This window comes from Lichenostomus cassidix, chromosome 5 (assembly GCF_008360975.1).
Source record: "Lichenostomus cassidix isolate B80296 chromosome 5, HeHo_3.0, whole genome shotgun sequence".
Lineage (NCBI taxonomy): Eukaryota > Metazoa > Chordata > Aves > Passeriformes > Meliphagidae > Lichenostomus > Lichenostomus cassidix.
In genome coordinates, this window is record NC_139486.1 from 31,056,103 (window position 1) to 31,078,311 (window position 22,209).

General features: G+C 34.1%; 1 protein-coding gene across 6 annotated transcripts in view; it reads right to left on the bottom strand.

Annotated features, from left to right (window-relative positions):
* Positions 1-22,209, bottom strand: part of FMN1 (formin 1) — a 186,119-nt gene that overhangs the window by 82,053 nt on the left and 81,857 nt on the right. For all 6 annotated transcript variants that reach the window (XR_014852599.1, XM_085062047.1, XM_085062049.1 and 3 more), the window contains 2 exons: positions 12,204-12,976; positions 8,382-8,532 (listed from right to left, as the gene is read on the bottom strand). Coding sequence is in view for 5 of the 6 variants with exons in the window: in XM_085062047.1 (XP_084918173.1) it covers positions 8,382-8,532; positions 12,204-12,976 (924 nt within the window). In the remaining variant the exon portion in view is untranslated. The remainder of the gene's footprint in view (positions 1-8,381; positions 8,533-12,203; positions 12,977-22,209) is intronic.

Genomic DNA, 22,209 nt, shown 5'->3' on the forward strand with positions numbered 1-22,209 from the left:
AAACCCAGCTGAGGCCAGCTGATGCTGCTATGCCAGCTGGTGGGGTTTGCCAGCTGCCTGTTGCTTCTCCAGACCATGAATGTATTGTTATAATGGATGCAGCATCTTCTGGCTTCGTGACAAAATTGTGACTGCTGGTGATAATTCATTTACTCCACTGATCCACAGCATTATTTGCTTTATGTGGTTTTCCCCCTGACTATTTTTTAATGTTACTAAGTTAGTTGATTTGCTGTACAGAACTGTCTCATCTTTAATTCTTTATCATCTGACTTAAAAGTGAAGATATACCAAAGCTTGAATATATTAATAAATTGTTCTTTCACTCCCATTAGAAGGTGTTTCTCTAATGTAGCCAGAAATGTATTCCATTAAATACTATACAATAGACTTCACTGTTTTGTCTAACTGCAATGTCTACATTCTGTCCAGAACACTTACTGGTGCTGAAATCTGAAGAGATTCAGTTTACTTTAGTGATTAAAAGCTAAATCCTTCCTCCTGGTGGTGCATGGATTCCTTCCATAATATTTAAATTTACTGAGAAAAGCCATAAGCTAAAAAGCTGTCCTGCATTACACAACATTTCTTTCCATTCCCACTCACTAACTTTTACAGCAGATCAACAGCCTGGACCCAAGAGTAGATTGCTGAAACCCTGTTCAAACAAAGGAAGAATATCCTGCACAAGAAGCCGACGTATGCCCCTTAAGCCATTCAGCATAAACACTCCAAGAGTTATCAATGACATTACAGAAGCTTAAGACTAGACATTACCTCTCATATTCCTACTCAAGGGAGAGCCAAGTTTAACTACTTTTTACTTAACGTGGATGAACCATAGCTTTATATTTTTAAAAGTCTATTTACAATTTTATTAGCTTGAAAATCCCCCTACTTTTAGCCTTTTTCTAAAGGACATACAAATGTCAGGTTCAAATAGGAGGTATGAAATGAGGTAGTAAGAAACTTACTTCAATATTGTTACTCCTATCAGAACTGTAAAAAGAAGACAAACCACAAAACAGATATTCACTCTATGGATAATTTTTACATCCAACATGACTTCAAGGCTTGTGATCAACAAGGAATGCCAGTTATTTTTCTCAGCACAGCACAAAATATATAAAGAAAGCGAGAGTGGGTCGGAAGAGCATGCACTAGTATTATACTACTTCTGCTTAAGTTTGAACAGTTTATTATCTTATGCAGACAGCTGAAGACAGTCATTGTGTTTCAACCCTGCAAAGCTTCCAACATTTTCTGCAATATCTGTCCTTCTTGCGGAAACACAAAATTCATTAATTGTAATTCCTCACTTAGTTAGATGGACAAAAAACTTGCTGACAGACATATCCCTTTCAGTTAAAAAAATGCAATTCACTCAAAATATTGACACTCTTCCTAAATGAGAACACATGCTAATAATTATGTGAAGTCTGTTATAGATAATAGACAACAGAAAAGCCATTATCTTTAATGTCCTCCTGTGTCTTTGAAATGATAATCATTGCACTAAAGGGCCAAAAATGATTGATGGACTTTCATTTGGAGCATACACCTGACACAAATTACTTGACGTTTACTCATTTTTTTTGTAAGATGAAGACAGAGTGGCAACACAAATATCCAACCATCCTGTTTCTTGAAAAAGTATAGAAAATACTTGAGTTTTTGAGGATAAATTACTAACAAGTGCTCAAATATATTGGAAAAACTAATACAACTTCAAAATATGTGTGAAGTTTAGCTACAGAGCTACAAAATGCACATAAAAAAACTGCAGCAAGGGAATCTTCTTTTCTAAATAACCTCTTTTTCAGGATTATGGAGTATCATAGCTTAATACATAATGAATCATGTCCTTTTATTTAATTCCAAAGTATATGTCCTAATTCTGCCTTTCTCCTACTTGGTAATAAAATAATTTTGGTTCTGCAAATTTAACACGGAAAGGAGAAACTATGGCTTCAAACAATTACATGCGCCTACCAGCTTAAAACTATGCATGGATATGTAAAGACAAGAAATTTTAACATAGAATGAATGATAGCAAAATTGTCTGCATGTAACACCTCAGTCCATCTGACATGAAAATATCTATAGATGATTTTCAGAGGCTGAGAAAGAGGTTAAATCCCCCAAATTATACCCAACTCTAAAAAAGCTGAGTTCTTTCAAAAACAATGATAGGGTTTGGGCTTTTGGTTGGTTTTATTTTCCAGAAAAACTGGTTATATTGTTAATGCTAATTGTTTTCAGTTTTCCTTATTTTCATAAGCAGCTATGGACCTTAATGGTACTGTACAGAATCTACTTATAGTTTTTTTGATACAACAAACTTCATAGTTGAAGTTCATTTACATTTTCATAAATACAACTCACAAATTTTTTTACTAAATGGACCATACATTCCTAGACAAATATTCTAATTTAGTGGAAAACAGAATAGGTGCAGAAATCATATGTCTAGAATGCTACATCTGAAATCTAAGCATAAGAAAGTACAAAAATGATGATGAACATGGTCTAGATTAACAGCTGCACTTTGAAAGTTATGTCAGTGATGCTTTAAATAAAGGAGTCAAAAATAGGAGTCATGTTCAAAAGGCATTTAAAGCCTAAATGTCCAACAGATTAAACACCTAAACTAAACTTATGGAACAAAATAAACTGATGGATCTAGTCCTTCTTCTTGACTTCCAAGAAGCTGCAACTTCTAATTAATATTGAAAATGGCATAACTTACATGCATTTAAAAAAGCTTAACTAAAGAACACAACACTTTACATGGCATAGTTTTAGATTCAATGGATATTATCAAGCCAAATCATACCACTAACTTACACATTTAGATTAGGCTAACAGAATTAGCCAAAACCAGTGAGAAATTTATTTGATTCATATTCAGGTGATAATGGATTTTTGGTTTTTCCAGTAATTTCAACTTTTCCTGCTGCAGATTGAAGCAGGAACTTCAATCTTATATTTCAGAACTATAAAATAACTATGAAATAAATCCCACATCTTTTATGTATTCTTCTATGTATTATTTATCCACCTATAGTCTCTGGGAAAGTCAGCAATCATCTCTGATGATTCATCAACTCTAAAAATTTACTGCAGTATATTACTTCATATGAGATTATAATGTATCTAGTCTCCATTCAAAACCATTTTTATGAGAGAAGAAATACATTTTTAATATTTAAATATACTGGATAGTATTTTGCTCTAATATTGAGACATAACTAATATATTCATCTAGCCAGTAAATTCTCCCAACCAGAAAAAACCAAATTCCATTCTCAAGACATAATATGAAAACCCCAGAATATTCATTTTTATCATTATATACATAATACTGTAGAACACTGAATAAAAGACTGTATACCTGCAGAGAAGATAAATGAAGAACAAGAGTTTCCCGAATTATTTCAGTGGGTGCAGAGTTGGAAAAAAAAAAAGCTCTTCCAAAGCTGATATATCTTCCAAAGGGATGCATGATCAAAGAAGCATGAGCAGCCACACACTTTGCAGAGCTTCTAAACCCCGAGAAAAATTACCGTAACAAACTTCAAGTCTTCAAGCACACGTAAGTGTACTCGAAAGGTACACCTGATCTTCATTTAACCTATATTATTTTTACATTGTATCACTATCAAGTGAATGTACTACATCTTTCCAAAACAAGTTAATATATTTCTAAAATTAGATAAAATCACCTTCTATGCAGTCCCTTAAGAAGTTATATTACCATTGCTTCTTAGATTCTTCATTTCCCTTCCTTTCTTCCCCCACATACTTGTTAGAAGCCCGTTGAAATCAGTGTAACTAAGTAAGTTATTTCTGTCAGGCATGAATGCAACCAATTTGAGAATGTTTCCACTACTGAAAAAGTATAGCCAGCCGTTTCCATCCATAGGACAAGGGACAGAAAGTGGACTTTATGTCTTTTAACTGATTAACAGTGGCAAGATGTTGAAAAGGCACTCAAAATGTCATCCACAGCATTTCTGCACTTCAAGACAGTATCAATTATATGTGTACCACTCTAAACAAACTTTCCTAAAGATCTCCAAATACAGGAACACAATTTCCCTCGCCAAAATTTTTCTGCATTCCTTTGGTATTCTTGCTCTTAGAAAGCTTTTCATAATTTTCCTTTGCAGCAGCTGCATGCACTTGATTACACTTATACTGTGTGTCTCAATCAACCTTCTCATTTCTAGACTAAACAATCATAATAGTTTGATTCTTCCCTTAGAGACTACACTGTTCATCATTCTCCCTCTTCTTGACTCTTTACAGTTAGCAAATTTTTAATGAAGGGTTGTAGTGCCTAAATCTAGATGCAATTCTTAACTGAGACATGGCTGAGTAGCTTGTGTTGCAAGCAATACTTCTTGATCTATCAGAGTTCCGTTCTTCATTTTTAGTAGTACCACGATTTAACAATTCATATTTGTCTTGTGAGCCATTATAATGTCAAGACTTTTTCTGCTAAACTATCACCAGTCAGTTAGCCAGTTGCACCCCATCTTATTTTTAGGTAGCTGAATCTCCTCAACCATATTAACCTCGTGGTTAATTGCATCAGCATTGTGCTTATCTTTGTGTTTCAGATCAGATCTCAGATATACAAAAGTGCTCTGAAGGATCAGTACACTTGAAGCTTCTCACACATAGGTGGTGGCTGCAGAGTTAGTATTCAACTATCCAAGTAATAAGTGAAAATACCAACACAAATACAACCAGCAGAGAAGTCCACAAAGTCCTCAGTGTATACTCCTATTTTGACAGTGAGTATACATATTTATGAATAGAAATATATTCCATATTATAAACATTAATTTTAGAAAGTATATATTTTATAGCAATTATATTACAGATATTAGTATAAATATGTATATAATATGAATATATACTCAGAAGTTTCCTTTCTGAGCATAACGTGCCAAACAGTACTGGAAAACAGACCTGTCATTCTATTTATATAGAATCACAGAATCACAGAGTCAATTAGGTTGGAAAACTCTTCTGACATCAAGTCCAACCTATGACTGAACACCACCTTGTCAACCAGACCACGGTACTGAGTGCCACAGCCAGTTTTTCCTTAAACACCTCCAGGGCTGGTGACTCCACCACCTCCCTGTAGAGTCCATTCCAATGGCTAATTACCCTTTCTGTGAAGAAATTCTTCCTAATGTCCAACTTAAACCTCTCCTAGTGCAGCTTATGTAGGACGACATTTACACATTTCAAAAATGTGCAAAAAAAGCACAGCATACAGTGAATTTTTTAATCTGTGTTGCCATAGTGTCTACTATGTAGAAAAATGGGTAAGAACAGAACAAAGTGAAATTTCTGTAAGTTTCCACAGAAGCATCCATTTCATGGCCTAAGCACACCGATTATTCCAACTGGTTTCACAGAACTAACAATTCTGAGAATAAATTGAATAATATTGTTTTATTTGGAATTCCAAAAGAGTTAAATGAGAAACACTTACCTTCTAATTCAAAAGAAAAAATCTCACTTCCAATTGAAAAAGGAGCTTGACAGTGAGCAAAGTGCTGAATAATCATGTTTTAATAAGCAGGCCTGCACCACCTATTGGTCTGTCATTTTCCTAATTACCAAGGAGGCTGAACTTCGTTTGTAGAAGATGGTATGAATTAGGGCATAGTTTGGGCAGAGAAAAGGTTTAATGCAGTGAATGGGTCAGTCTTAATACATACCATTAAATAAAACAGCTTAACTATTTCAAACACAAACTACAACTCAAGATTTTATCACTGTACCTATATCTTGCTCCAGAAGGCTCTCTTAGAGAATGTGAAGAATGAATTTACAAGTACATAATGAGATGCATAAGCTAAATCTGTAATATTTGATGAGCCTCAAAAGATTCCTAAGTGTTTCTAACGGTCTGTAGAAAGCATCTTTAACCAGACTATACAATACCCTATAATTTGACACTGGTACCATTTTTAAGACCAGACAAACAGAAATTTCTGTATTGAAGCAAAGAAAAAGATTCTTGCTAAAACCCTAGAAGACAGATATAATTCTTAGCAAAAAGCCAAGAAAGCTTGAGAGTCAAGAAAAAGTATGAGAAACCAGAAATGAAACCAGCCAAACTGACAGCTTTCTACTAATCTACAGGAGCTCCTGTTATTGTCTACTAATAAACCCTCCTGTAAGTAAATAAAATGCCTCTTTACTACTGTATCATTTGCAGCCCACCAAGATTGATCCACTGGAGCCAGTCTGCAGACATCTGGGCTTTCAGAGAGACAAAGGAAAACACAGGACCATCTAAGAGGGCCAACTGTCTGTAAAAACATTCAGCTGCTGCGATGAGTCATTTAACTGACAAAGGTGAAAAGACAGGCTGTACTAAAAGAAAATGCTTCCGTACTCAATTGAAATTTTCTTTGAATTCTAAAAGCAGATTTATTTTTAATTTTTAAATTGACCCAATGATGGAATGTCTCACACTACTGACCACAAGTTTTCTAAATTCTCATGGAAAACCCTACAGTTCCCATGCTTTGTAACACTGTTATCACAGTCTCATCAGTTCACCAAACTAAAGGCACAGCAAAAGATATAATTATGAATTTATCTCTTAGGGTACTTATTTTTCTATTTTCACACAGTACTTTAAAAGAATCTTTTTAATTTCAATAATTTCAATAAATATACCCACTGTCTAAAAGCAGTAACTTTACCTTTAGTAACAAATCAAAATAATTCAAACATTGATAGAAATAAAAAAGATGCCTTTGTATAAAAATACATATTGTGCAAGAAATAATACATATTATTATACCAATATGTTCTGTAGCTGTTATTCAATTCAATTTTGGATGAGCCAAGAGAGATTATTAAAAAAAAATCATGCTGCTCAAAAAATAATTAGTTTACAAAGCAGCAAGGAAAAAAGAAAAACATGATTTCATGTGTCAGTATACAGGCCTAATTCTGTACCTGGCTTCTTGTCACCCAGCAAACCAGGTACAGAAGGAGAAATAGATATATTCCCTCAATTACTGAGATTTTGAAATAAAAAGGCAACTATTTGTGCATTTTAATTCCCCATTAAAGTTACAGGGATTATAGTCGTCAAAGCTATTTAAAGACCTGTATTTCCTATTACATAATTCTTTCTGAAAAAGGTAAATGAAATGTAAAAATTAATATTAGAAAGAAAGCATAAGATAACTGATAGAATGTATGGATACAGCTGCCCCTACATAACACATTCACTTCAAGTATTTGTCAAGTAAAATATCTCAAAATATTTTTCAGAGAGATGCTCATGTCCAACTTCAATCTAATATTTGAAGGAGTGTAACAATTATTTCTTTGGTGTGTATTTACAAATGCCAGCACATCCCCATCCAGGCCCCATTTTTAATTTTTTACTTTTTGCATCACATGAATTTGAGTTCTGTAAATTCTATAGCATTACTGATACTTCTCATTAGTTGTTGCATTAAGACACAATATGGGAAATTTATTGTCAAAGATGGTCTGAAAGATCTGAGAGCACCAACATGCATACATGTTTCACATTTATAAAATTGAAGGTAGTTAGCACAGCTCACATGCAAAGTGCCCTCTTGTGGTTCCAAGCAGGTAAACGCAAAGAGATTTAAAAGACAATAAATGTTTCAAGTTTCTGATGTGTAATCACACTCTTTTTGGAAAACAGTATTGATTATTAATCAGACTAGAATTTTTCTGGCAGCAAATACTAGTAATTCCATGTCTTTGTCCTATCTGCACATCCCAACTAGCAAGTGCCAGCTCTTTGTAATGGAGCATGTCTGAAGCAGACAATATCTGTGCTATGGTAATGACATAGCTATTGCATGTAGCTTTGGCCATTAAAGACATGATTGGTCTGTCTCTTCCTGACACAACTCCTAAGCTACACTGGGAAACCAAAATTGGCATTCCTTGTTCAAAATGTGACTTTAAACTTGATTTTTTCCAATAAAATTAGATTCGGTGGAAGTTTGCTAGAGTAACTAAGGATAGGCATTAATTTGAATCAACTCACAGGCAGATACAGGCCTGAAATATTGGCACTTTCAGATATGAATTAGAACCTTAATTCTGTTGTGCTATACAATACTTGTTCTACCTCACTGGGATGCAGAAATTTCATTATCAATGGCAAATACCTTCCAAGGTAAATAACAGCCCTGCATTCTCAAGCGAGAAAACTGAGATTGAATCAGCAATCTGTATTTTGCTAGCCTGCTCATTCACAAACAATCCAAAAATTAAAAGGGAGTTTTCTCAAAATGAAAGACTAAACAGTAAAACATAAAGAAAAAGACAAACAAAAAGCCAATAAATACCTTTTTGGCCTTGGTTTTTTTTTCATAAGTCTCTGATAATGGTTTTCTTTTTTCCTGAGTGGTGTCTTTGGAGAATAAATATTCAAACTCAGTAGTGTCAAGTATATCAGGTTCCTCTAGTGATTCCCATAATGTGGGCATAGCAGTTTTCCTATAAAGGGAAAGGTAATAATAAAATTTCCAAACATTTATGAGACATTGTAATAGATCTAACTATAACAGATGAAAATCCATGATAAATTTAAACTCAAAGCAACTCAAAGAGCATTCCTTCCCTATATCTTGCCCTTGTCAGAAGTCAAAAAGTTTTGCTATTAGTTTCAGCTATTATTTTCAGCTATTAGTTTCAGCTATTTAGTCCATGCCTAACAGACCATCGAGATCCATCATTCATATTGTACAGTTCTTCATGCAACAACTGCAGCTTGTGCAAACACATCTCAAGAGATTTCTGCCACTTCAGGTAGGATTAGGAATATTTTAGCAGCAGCTTTTTTGAGAAATTCCCAGTAATCTATTTAGACCTATAAAAATAAAAAGTATCAACAAATAGTGAACAAACTTTATGCAAGCGTATTTTAAGAGCATTTGGGGTAATTTGTATAGAACTTGATTTACTTCATGTTATACGCAGATGTTGTATGCTCATATTTATTGTTGCAGTTCTGACAAACTAGATTAATTATGTGGCTTATATTTTGGGAGACTAGCCAGTATTCTTCTCCATTCAACCAATTGTAAATTTTAAATGTGGATTATCTTTCCTTCTGTTTTTTGCCTTCCAGACCAGGTTTAGTTTTGGATCATTTGGAACTTACTTATACAATCCTCTAGTTTTATCTGGATTAGGGGAAAATAAAATGTAGCACTACAAACATTGTACATCAATTCTGAAAGGGCTTTCTTCCAAAATTTCAATGTTTCAGGAAAACATGTGGGACAAAACTTCTGAGTGTCCTCATCTCTTTATCAGTAGAAGGTGGGACCACATCTTCCAGCAGATGTCACTAAAAGGCAGTGAAATTTTTTGCAATTAAAAAAAGTGATGTAAACCACTGTAAAATACAAATGGCTGATGTCACTAAACACAGATGTAATGTGCAACAAAATGGAATACCTTGCAATTCGAAAGGAACCAAATTTTTTTTTTTCAAATTTAGGATTTTTTTCCAACTTAATACTCAACTGTCTACTATCATGAATGTCTAAGGAATTCTTTTTCTATTAGCATCTGCTGATGCAGCATATTCTGTGTCACAGGACATACTTAGAGCTCCACTGCTTCACTCTTCTCGATACTAGCTGCAGTGTCAGCAATACTGAAGAATGAAGGATTCTTTCTGGCTCTGCAACAAGAAGACCTGGACAGCTTCTGATCTGATCAGAAAACCCTAGAAGAAATTTCCGGTTCTAGCACAGACTAGTATGAAAATGCTGGATCATTACATCTGGTGACCAGCAGTCCATCCGAATGCTATGGCTTGTACCTAACCTTGCAAAAGTACATCTTGGTGAACCAGCAGTATTTCAGAAAGAAAATTTTGATTGCATTGATTCAATGGGAAGAATTACAATAAAGTTTATTCATAGACCAACTATTTATTCATTATGAAACAATTACGTCCAAGTAAGATTGGGAAAGTAAAACCAAAATGTTCAAGCTTCCTGCTCCAAAATATTTCAATGCTTTTAATATTGAAAAAACAAGTATATAACTGACATTTCATTAATTTCTTCGTTCCTGTCAAATCTTTTATATAAAATATTAACACCTTACAATGTTATACTATACCAGAATAACGGTACTTTCTCATCATAATTAATTCAGAGCTGTAAAGTAAAATAAAACTCATATTTAAATCCACTTAACTGCAAACGTTTATGTTAACTGTGTTTAAATATAACAGAGAAGCCTGAAAATAAAATATTAATAATGATATTAAGTAATTTAAATAAACACATAATTGATATAAAATCATTATTAAGAAGTAAATAAACTATAATAAAAATTTCTAATAATTCATAGTACAACATGTAATATAGTCATAGTATATAATACATTATGTAATATACTGTGTATATACACTATAGCACAAACAATAGTAGGATGCATTATGACTGTAAGCCATATATAGTAATATAATTCAATTTATTAAAATATTTAAATTTAGCATCCTTGTAACTGCTGCTAGGCTAACATAATTTCAATGACAGATAATAATGATTTGAACCTGAAGATCCAAATAATCATGTAATTTCATTATTTACATTAATGCCGAATTAATGAACAACTCCTCATTAACACAGAAATAGTCTGAGTCACTTAAGTATCCCCCAAAAATCCTTTTTGACCCATCTCTCTTAATGAATTCTGTATTATAGTAACAAGCACAAGACGGAAAGTTAGAATCGGCCAAATCCAAAAAAGCAGCTGAGTAGTGCTTGAAGCCACCTTCCACTGTGGCAGTAACGTATTCATGCTGGTCCAGAAAGTGTAAATGAGAGAATTGCTCTTCTCCTGCATGCACAAAGATTGTGGGATCATTTCAAAACACCTGTCTAAAATTTTTTTGTTTATGTCTGTTCACCAAAAGAGCACTTATAAACTGATCAATAAAACAGTGTATTTCGTAGCACCTTTGGGTTTGGTACAGTGGAATACACGATTAAAATACTGTTATAGAACCCTAGAATGACCTGGGTTGAAAGAACCTTGAAGATCATCTCATTCCAATCCCCTACCATTGGCAGGGACAACCTCCACTAGACCAGGCTGCACAGGATCCCATCCAATCTGGTCTTGAACACTTCCAGGAAAGAGGGAGGCATTTGCAGGTCCTTCTGGGACACCTTTCACTGCCTCACCACTCTCACAATAAAGAATTTCTTCCTTATGTAGCACCTAAATCTACCTCCTCTATTCCACAGATTCTACTGATATTGGGAGCTGCCCCAACTCAGGCGCAGGTTCTTATACTTGGCCTTGTTTGCACAGTCCCACTACTCAAGCATATCAAGGTCCCTCTATATGGCATCCCTCCCTTGAGCACATCTAGGATTTTATCCCTGCACTAAATCACAGTAAGATGAGTATCCTTTTTTTTTTTTTTAATTTTGTATCTATTTTTTTTTTTTAATTGTAGAGGTCTCCATCAGTACTGTCCATGATGGACACTTCATGCTATAGGTTGCTGAGCTGCATATGTTTATATATATGTACTCTTTCTGCTCTGCCAGAATTATACACAAAGGTTAGGTTTCAGTTTAACTGTTTCCAGTTTCTAGATCTGCAATCAAAGAGGATGACACAACATAGTTCTCTGAAGATGGGACCGCATGAAGTGACTGGAAAGCAAAAACGAAACTAAGTTTTCACCTGACCAAACTTTAACATTTCAATTCTAATTCTAACTCAGACTTAATTATAAGAAAAGAAAAAAGTCTTTCTAATCTCTTGGCTATCATTTAACCTTTTAGTGTTAAATCTGGGAAGTACTCTGTCACTAGAGTTATCCATGCAATGCTTGAATTACTGGGAAAAAAAATCCCAAACTAAACATCTTTTTGTTATGATGCCCAAAATTTTCATTTATAATACATATAATTTTAATTTAAATATAGTATTTTAAAACAACTTACGATTTTCAGACTTCTAGAACTGACCCAGTTTTTTCTAGAAGTATGTAAATTCCATGTCTCTACATTGATTTGGTTACACATTCCTAGACTGTAAACTTTTTGTTATTAAGTCTTGAACAGTATACCAATCCTTGCACCATGACCTATAAATAGCAACCTTAAGTCCAAGTAAATATATTTTACCTGTTATCTTGCAACTGTATTCGTGTCCAGTACAAAGGCTTCATGGGGCGGCCAGGTTCAATGGCAGGTTTTCGAGGCCCTTGGTTTGAGGATAAAGTGCTATTGAAAAAGAACCCAGGTGCAGGAGGTGGAGGGGGTGGAGGTAACCCAGATCCAGGCAGTGGAGGTGGAACAGGAGGTCCCAGCCCTGGAAGCGGTGGTGGTGGCGGCGGTGCTTGAAAATTCCTACAGCCTTCAGAAAGTGGAGGTGGCAGTGGTGGAGCAGATCCAAACTGAGATGTCAGTGAAGCTGGACTCATTGGCAAAGGTGGTGGTGGAGGAACTAAACCTGACAGTGAAGAATCAGGAAGGGGAGGAGGAGGTGGTGGTGGTGGTGGTGGAGGAGGAGGCAACATTTGCTTTGGTTGACAAGACAAGACACTTTCTGATGCCTGTACATTGCAATTGTCCTTATTTTCACTTTGGGCAGATATACTATGTGTCAAAGAAGAAATATTAAGCTTTTTAGGTACTATTTGGTTATTCTTCACAGCTCTGTTTTCTTCTTCGCTAGGCTTTATGAAAGTTTCTCTGTCAGTCTGTATACATACATTTCGGTATGCCTTTGGAGGGTTATCGTCTTCAGTAGAAACACCAATATCCTTTGCTTTTTCATTTCTTCTGTTTAATTTATTATCAAGTTCATTCTTCAGATGTGCAATGGTTTCCTCAAGCTGAGCAGTTGATACAGCATGTTCTCCACGAATATGGAATACCCTGAGTTCAAACTGAGACTGCAGAGCAACAAGAAAAAAAACACTTAAGTGCAAATATTTTTCTGAACTATTTCGTAGTAATTAAAAATCTTCACATTTAGACTATGTTCTTACATTAAGCAAAGAGATAAATACTTCCCTTTTCCAGTTCTAAATGTAAGCAGGCTGTGTTTCAACATAATGTATTTTGTGAGTAAAAATCCAAAACATCAATTTGGGCAAATTCGAAGTTGTACATTATCTTTAAGCAGACTTACCGGTTTTCACTGGAATGTAATAATTAATAGTAGATTATGGAAAAAAGATACCTTTCTCAAATGTTACTGTATATAATGACATGAGTTTATTGATTGCTCCATTTCATAAATATGTCATGTGTACACATATAGAGAGAAACAGGTAACATGTTAGGAAGTAAAAAACAGATGAAACACAACAGAGGTTGAAATTAGCTCAGGAAAAAACATTAAATAAACAAACAGAAGTAATTTCTCAATCTATTACGTGTTATCAATAAAATTAACACAGGTATACATAATTTCTTCAAGTTTATTTCCATTAATAGATTAAAATTTCATTTCTTTCAGATCTACAACTCAGGAAAATAAATCTTAGAAATAAGAATCAAGAGGATTTCATTGAATAAGTAAGGAAGGAAGAAGAAAACCCCACTTTTCATACCGTATGTCAGAAAGATACAAAACATTTGGCACAGAAAAATCTTAATAAAATCCAGCATAATCCAATACTGTTATTCCAGATGATTAGGTCCCTATAAGCTATTTTCTGTTATGCCATGATACTATCGGGCATCTTGCTGATGTTATGATGATTCTATGCAAGGCAATGACTCCTGAAATAGAGTTTTTCATGGTTCTTTCAGGATCCCTCTACAAAAGGGATTCCAGCCTTTCAACAGAAACAGCTAATGAGCTGTGTTTTTCCCAAATTCCTAAAGGTACAGCAGTTTACACTTAAAATTCACACACAGTGCTTGTCAGAAGTGACAACATAGCACTCCCTACTTACCATTTCAACTTGAGTATTAGATCAGAGTTACTAGTTTACAGCATTAATTAACATGCATCCAAGTCATACATGTGTAGCTCAGTATGGCAAATATAGTGTAATTTATTGTGATTTTATATTGTAAAATGAAGTTTGACTAGATATGCAAACAAGATATGTTATTTCTTACAGGGGTATGATCAACTTGAATTTTAATCAATTTCTTAAGATAAAATCCAAAGTAAACAATCTGAAAATACTGGGTACAAAATGCTCCTTTCACATTGCCAAGTGTAAAGGTGGGAAATCAAGTTTAAGGTCTTACAGAGAATCAAAAGATATTTGCATAGGAAACAACCCGATTTCTATTAGTTATATAGAACACTCAGGACTAATAAGTACAATAGAATACATTTGCTTAGCATTTTTCCTTTTTCTCCAGTCACTCTCTTGGCGCTCAGCTTTCTTATTAGTTCAGTTCAACTATCACAAGATTTTCTGCCATTTGAATTGCTCCAGAGAAACTGCCTTTCTTCTTAAACTTGTCATACTGATCCATAAATGAGGTAATGAAGTAAGTTTGCCTTAAGGAATTTAACTGGGCTTTTTTTTTATCATAGTACTTTGCTCCTATTGGACATCAAAAACGCCCTGATAGAACAATTTACTTTGAATGTTAGAGATTTTCCCAGCAGTAAATCTGAAGCCACCTTAAAAACACACTGTAAAACAAGCACAGTATCTAACAAAACTATTTATTACACTTAAATGGGCATGAAAGCAACTGTGTTAGTATTATAAGCCTTTTCAAATACAGATCTCCAGTCTTTAATTTACAATATAAAACTGGTAGTTTAAAGTCAAAATTATATTTGAGGTGATGGTGATAGTTTTATGCTTTTTCTTGCTTTTCATTCTTTCACATTTTCAGAATTATTTTGCATTAATTTAAAAAAAACATAAACAAGAATTAAAGCTAAATTACTAAGCATTACTAATACAAGAAATAAGTAATACTTAGCAATAAGTAATAAAACAAATTTTATTTTAATTACTTTTCATCTCAAAGTAAGTCTTACTCACCAAAGTAATATAAAGTAATATTGAAACCCATTCAGCTTACATACCTATGATAATACTTCTAACAAAAGTGTCAAGAATATGGATTTTGATATAGACTATTTTTTTATATATACACATAAATGTCACATACATATTCTTAATAAAGGTCTCCTTCCTGGAAAATATTTCTTAAAATGAGATTAAATGCTCTAAAGTCATATGATTAATCAAATGGAGATCAAACATCATTAAAATATAATCGTTTGATCACAATTATTTTAAGCAGAATGAAATGGAATAAAATTTCAGCAGGAAAGATGTCTGAGGGACAGAAGGTGTGGGAAGAAGGCTGGAGGAGAAGATATGAGAAAGCAGCTGAAAACTAAAGCTTAGAAAGCTGCCCTATTTATTTCTGGAGAAGGTTAGAGGATTTTGAAACCCATCAAAGGAAATTTCTCTATAAATTTCTGTATAAAATGAAAGCAAGACACTACAAAGAACAACATGGGAGATGTTCATCAGCAAGCTTTAGATATTAAGGGTATCTGGGTTTTTTTATTTGGAAACTGCTCATTTGCCACTTTGCTGACTGGTATAGAGGCCTGGTTGCTTGTTTCCCAGAAACACTCATATAAGAAATTTAGATTGTATAGCTACATTCAACACCAAATAAACTAGTGCAGGGAACATATTTCTATTCCCCTGACTATTTCATTTTCTTACAGCAATTATCTGCTCTTTCAGAGAGTGTATCAAATTAAGCCCTCAAGCCTTGGTCTACTGAGGCTTTTTAATGTATGAGTGACTCTTGCCAGTCAGCCATTGACATATTACTCCTTCTCCTGTATATACACACACAAACAAAAATTGGTAGACCTGCCTAAATTTCCATGAGACATATACTTTTTCCAGATTTCTGTTACAAATATCATATTAGAGACAGGAATGTTTCAATAAAGCCTTTTTACTATTTTACCTTCATATTGCTATCTTAAAAGGAAAAGTCTTAATATGCTGAAATCAGATTTCAATCACCAATTTGAAAGTACCTCTTGAGTGTCTTAAGCCTAATCCATATAGCAATATGCTACTGAAGAAAGCTGCCTTTGGTACAATCTTTCTTGAATTCATTGTCAATATGAAATAGGCAAACAATACTTTCTCATTAAGCTGAAGTACACTGTTAAAATTCTGAATTCACAATAATTTTATCAGACAAGGAAACAGTGTGAAAATACATGCAACAATTCAAGAAGGAGGGCTGCAGCATACATAGCCACTGAAGGGACTGATCAGTGGCATGGCAATTCTAAGGAAAAAGGATCTGGGAAGGACAGCACATCACAGACTGAATCAAAAACTCTGCATTACAATAGATAAAAAGAACTGTCATATGCAAAAAAGTAATCTTCATGTTTTAATCTGTACTAAAAGCTGTGTGTTTTTTCAGTTTAAGAGAAATGCTGTCCCTGTGTTAATGATCATTGCTATTGAAATTCAGGGCAGCTCATTTGGTCTTAATTTTCTATGTTCAATCAACAATGCCTTTTGTCTCCACCTCACCCTTACTGGATAATGCTCCTCTTGTTCTTAGTTTCTTTCTGCTTCTATTGCTGAAGAATACTTTCAGTGAACCCTTAAATTTCCTTTGCAAGACGTGATTTAGCTTGAGTGTTGTCAAATGCCCTTTTCTATTCTGAATTCTAAAACTAGCCTTCCTGGCTAATGTACCTCTTTTTCCATTCTTCCACAGGCTGTCTGCTTCCACCCAATACCCATTTTGAAGAGGCTGAATAAATAGACAATTTCATCTATCCCTTTTCTGGATAAAAGGTATTTTGCTTCCAAATCTGCTCGTGCTTCGAATGCAGGTTTGACTTTTTGCATCTCTGATTCTGACTAAAGAAAGTTATTGCCTATTTTGCCATTCAAGCCTCACTAGAGCACCTGTACTTACAAATCAGTGTTTTTAATTTGTCATGATCTGTCTGATACTTGCCATTGAAATGGACATGATACATTTTCCTTGGGTAAAATCAACTCACCAAGAAAATGTTCCCAGCTGACTCTTAGATCCCTTGAACACAGACATTTATATATAAGCTTAAAAGGCCTGTATTCTAAAAAAATATTTCTATTAATGGGTAAAATAAAAGCCACTCCTAAAAAAAAAAGACTGCTCCTACTAAAATACATGATGTAAGAGGATTATGCAAATATCCAAAAATACTGATACACTGTAACCTGGAAAACAACAGAAGTGTTTGGATTAGCTTTCCAGTGCCTTCTGTTTTCTCTCTTTACACCCATCCCCTTGGTGTATGACTCCAGTGACCTCCTTTTGGCACCTGCTACGTAACTTGACACAACACAGAGAAAAAGGCAAGATATATTTTCTGACAATGCCAACAACTCAGCCTTGGTCCCATGGCACACAGGAAATTATAAAGCATATGCTAAAGGAAGAAAAAGTCCAAAAACAGAACCAGTGTACCATACTGCCATTAACCATTACCATATCAAATGATAAATCATAAATTAATCACAAAAGCAAAAGATTAAATCCTCTCATTCACGTAACCTACAGGTTGTCTAAAATGTCTTTGAAACAACAACATGGATTGACACAGACCGATCTCAATACCAATGTGACAGCTTTTCCCTGTGCTCTGATACGTGAGAGAAAGTTTACAGTCTCATTTAATACAATCAATACAGTCAATTACAGTCAATTGAATGCCATCAACTTAAGTATATTTGTTGTTGTGTTACTGCTTCATATAATGTGATTTTATGTGAACAAAACCTTTTAAACCATGACGCAGAACTTCTCTGATATGAAAGTTGTAAAACAATTTGTATATATGAATACAAGGAAAATGTAAATCTCTACAGCAATCTACATTCAAAAATCAGTTGCTGATTTGTTATTAGTCAAGACCTATTTGCACCATGAATGTTTAAAAACATCCTGAGAAGTTTAACAATAAAACATTTTAAAAAAAGTTCTCTAAAACACTGTTCAGAGCAAGCAATATCCAGAACTTTTGCTTTGAAACTAGCAAGTTCATGCTCCACTGTCAATGCCTAATACTTTTTCACTAGCGTTTACAGTGTAATTCTACTCTGAAGAGTGACTGTTTAAAAATGACACATATTTAATGAACAAAGCTGTTCTAGGTATATCAGAGACAGACCTCTTCTGTAACTGAGAAACACACACTTTTACAAGTTTTTACTCTAATTAGAGTGGAAAAACAACATATTAGGGAGAAAGTGAGCTGGATTTTATTCCCTTGTCTGACTTTTATACAGTGATTGTTACATCTAATTAGTTACTTTTGCGAAGCCATGAAAATGAAAAAAAGTGGGAACAAATAAGACACAAAGTATCTACAGATATAGTTATCAGATGTGGATATGTTCCAGTGAAGAGCAATATTTAAAAAGGCGAAAGGAAAAAAAAAGGAAAATAAATATTGAGTTGTCAATAAAAAAACATTTTTATAGACTTTACAGCTTTTTTTTTTCTTAATAGTGTTTTAGCCATCAAAGAAAAAGAGAAAATAGAGGAAAAACAAATTTTTCACAGAGAGCCTCTAACTTCTTGGTTTTGTTCATTCTAAGTAATTTAATCTTCCGTTTTTGGAAGAGTTCACACTTTTTATTCTCCTATTGTGTTGACAAAGGAAAAGAGGCTTTTTTTTTGTTGAATCCCCATCCCTGAAAAAACATACATTTGTTTTAAATTTTAACAACAATCAGAGATTTAGCAAAGGATTTCTCCACAGGGAAAAAAGTTACACCCATGCCAGTTTACATAAAAATCAAAATTCCTCTCTCACAAATACCTCAATAAACAAAACAGTTACATATGGTATGTCATCATTGTCAAGGGCACACAGTAAGGATTGTTCCTACACCTCATAGCAAAAAAGTAATGACTGACCATTCTCAAACCTTCCCAGATCTCAAAATATTTGTGTAGGCAATGAATACAGAGTCCAATTCTCTTTCCAATTTAAAAATAATAAATACATAGCTTTATAGAGGAAATGTAGCAAAAGTAGTTGCGATGAAATTTGACCACAGCAGGTATACAGAATGATGTTTTTCTATATATACATTTTATATTTAGTTATTTAATTGGCATTTGTGAAGTTGAAAAAGAAATACAGTCTTACAGCCAGCAATTTTGGAGTATAAAATTATTGGCACAGCACATAATTAAAATATACCTACTTACACTGCAACATGCATTTTTTTAAAAATTTAAATACCAAGTACATGATTACTTACATATAGGACTAAAATTGACTTGAAATTCACATAAAATTTCAAGCATTAATTTACTTCAAGTTTTATGATTTAAATATTTACTGTGAAAATACATGTAATATTTTTTAAAAAATAAACAGGCAAATGAGCAACGGAATGTGTGTGTAAGAAAGCAATACACTCAATAAAAGTAGATTAACAGCAATCTAAGGAAAATTTATTTTTGAGAAATGCACTGTTTCATACTCCCTGTGCTGTTACTTCTGGTATTTTCTTATTCTTTGTTAGAAAAACTTCAAAACCAGCAAACTGCCCTTCTCTGAATACAAAAAAGGAATGACAAATTGAAAGTATTAACAGAATGAAACCTGCTTTTACTACTGAAAAACATTCAAAAGCATGTCATTTTTATAGTGAGTATTAAAATTTACATAGTCTTATGTTTTCTTGAATATTTTTGTTTCTAATATTCTTCCAATTCACTGTTCCAATTTCAGTCAAAACTATTCTGGATGTAGCCAGGAACACGGTCATGACATCTGTGGATCAGTTTGAACTTATAACACATTTTGAATACTTCTTTTGTATAGACTCAGTTCTGCATATGAAGTTAAAATACATTTATTAAGATCTTCAGCTATTCTTCACTCTCCTCCCCCTATAGAGTCGGTTGTATCACTCCTTTGTTTTGTTTCCTTAACTCCCTTCCTAATAATTCCCAGTGCCGTTTTCCCCTTCAACTGTCCTATTTATTCTTCTGTGCATATTTAACTGTGTACTACATAGAAAACATGTCACTGAAATTGCTATATTTATTAGAGGTTTGTTGATACCCTTCACTTTTTTTAATTACTATAAATGTATTCTCCTAAATTAAATGTCATTCTTTAACAATTTGATTCTTTCTATATGCTTTCTGTCCTCACCCTCTTTACCAATTTCCAGGTCCCAAAATCAATAACAGCCAGGCTAACATCATTCCAGTTGCAACGCCTGTGTTCCTGGTTCCAACAAGAAGTGCCTCTCACAAGATTTAAAAGCCTTTGGCCAGTGCATTTGTACATATTGAGTCTAGTGGACCTAATAAGGACAATAAATAAGAAATAGCTGGAGATTTTGTCTTTTTTTTTTTTTCTAATATATATGTACCATGAGTTTGGAAAAATAAATCCACAACTCGACCTTACAAAGTCTGCTGACAGTGGAATACAGTGGGAACAGGAATTGAATCAGGCACATGGAGTGATCCCTGGCTGTTCTGCGGAGGGCCAGGACGTGGGCCTGATGACCCTCATGGATTCCCTTCAACTCAGCACATTCTATGACTCTGTGGTTCTGAGTCTTTCTCGCTAGCGATAAGCTTTCAGTGACCACCTCAGTATAAGGTAACAAATGCACCTCCATTTTTGTCACTATCAGAAGAGCATGAATAGGCATACAAAACAGATCTCTGAGACAAGGACTGTAGATGTTTTCTGACCAGGACCACGTATTTTAAGAGACTATTCTGTACAAGATACAAACTGCCCCTTGCATTATGGGCTGCACACAGTCCTATATCCTTTTAAGCTCCAGCATTTTCTCTTGCAGCTTTTTGTTGACCTTCCATTACCTCTTAATGTTCTGTGCTCTTTTCCATGCTCCTCACAGAGTGATCTCCAGGTTGCCTCAAACTTTGCTTTCCTCATCCTGATTGCCTTGTGTCTGCTCTGTAAATGTTTCTGTCAAGTTACATTAGTCTAGATATTGTTTCCTGCAGATATACACATCCTTCCTTCAGTCCTTTCCTGGTTAAGAACTACCATCCAACCATTTTAGATTACACAAATTAACTCACTTAGAGAATTTTGTCATACAATACATAGCTCACAACAGCTTATCTCTAGGTCTTTTTCTAAAGATGTCCTACATACATGTCCCTTTACTCAGATTAACTCATTGAAAAAAGGGTAAATCCCTCTCCTACTCCATAACTTCTAATGAAATAATCAGATAGACCCCTTGATGTGACCTTGAAATTTCTTGGTAATCTTTCAAGATCCTGCAAACTTTATGAATCCAAATATACGGAAAAATATCTCTAATGGTGTCCATTGTACTCCACAGCACATTTATGGATCCTATTATGTCCACTTCAGCATTCATTAAATGATACACCCTGCTGTGGAATCTCTGTGTCTACAGAGGAAATCTCACTGGAATCTAAACTCTCCTTGTATCTGATGCATTTCAAGTAGAAAATTATTAATGCCTTGGATTCACAAATTTACCACAGGAACATTTGCTAAACAATGTCATTTCTTGAGACAAATTACAAAAAAACTCTAAAAAACTAAAGTAAATTAAATAGTACTTAATAAAGGCAACTGTTAACAACACGTGCTTAAAGGGGTAAATTTCAGGTTAGTAATAAATAAATATTAAAAATAAATAATATAACATTTTATACAGATTTAAAATGTTTGATAGGTCAATTATAAAATTCCCACTAATACTAAAGTTTCTCACTTAAATGAATATTTCTAAAAATAATAAACCCAGGAAAATATTCAATCAACAAAAACCAGTTTAAGCCTGCATGTGTCTTAGGCAGCAGTGAATTCCTAGAGGATGGAATACCACACCCACTGGTGTACAGTGGTAGTGTACAGCAAGTAGCGTACAGCAGCTACCTGTCGCGCCATGTGAAAGGGAGCAATCCTTGTAGAAAGTGGCCATGCATTTATTCTTCCGAAATGTAAGATAGCGTACGCTAGGAAAAATGAATCCTACATAATATGAAAAAAATGGGTATACAGCTAAATTGAGACCAACCTATAAATTTCTAGGAATACTGGTAATTTTGTGGACAATTTCATTGGCAAAATCTCTAAATATTGTTAAACTCCACTAAACATTTAAAT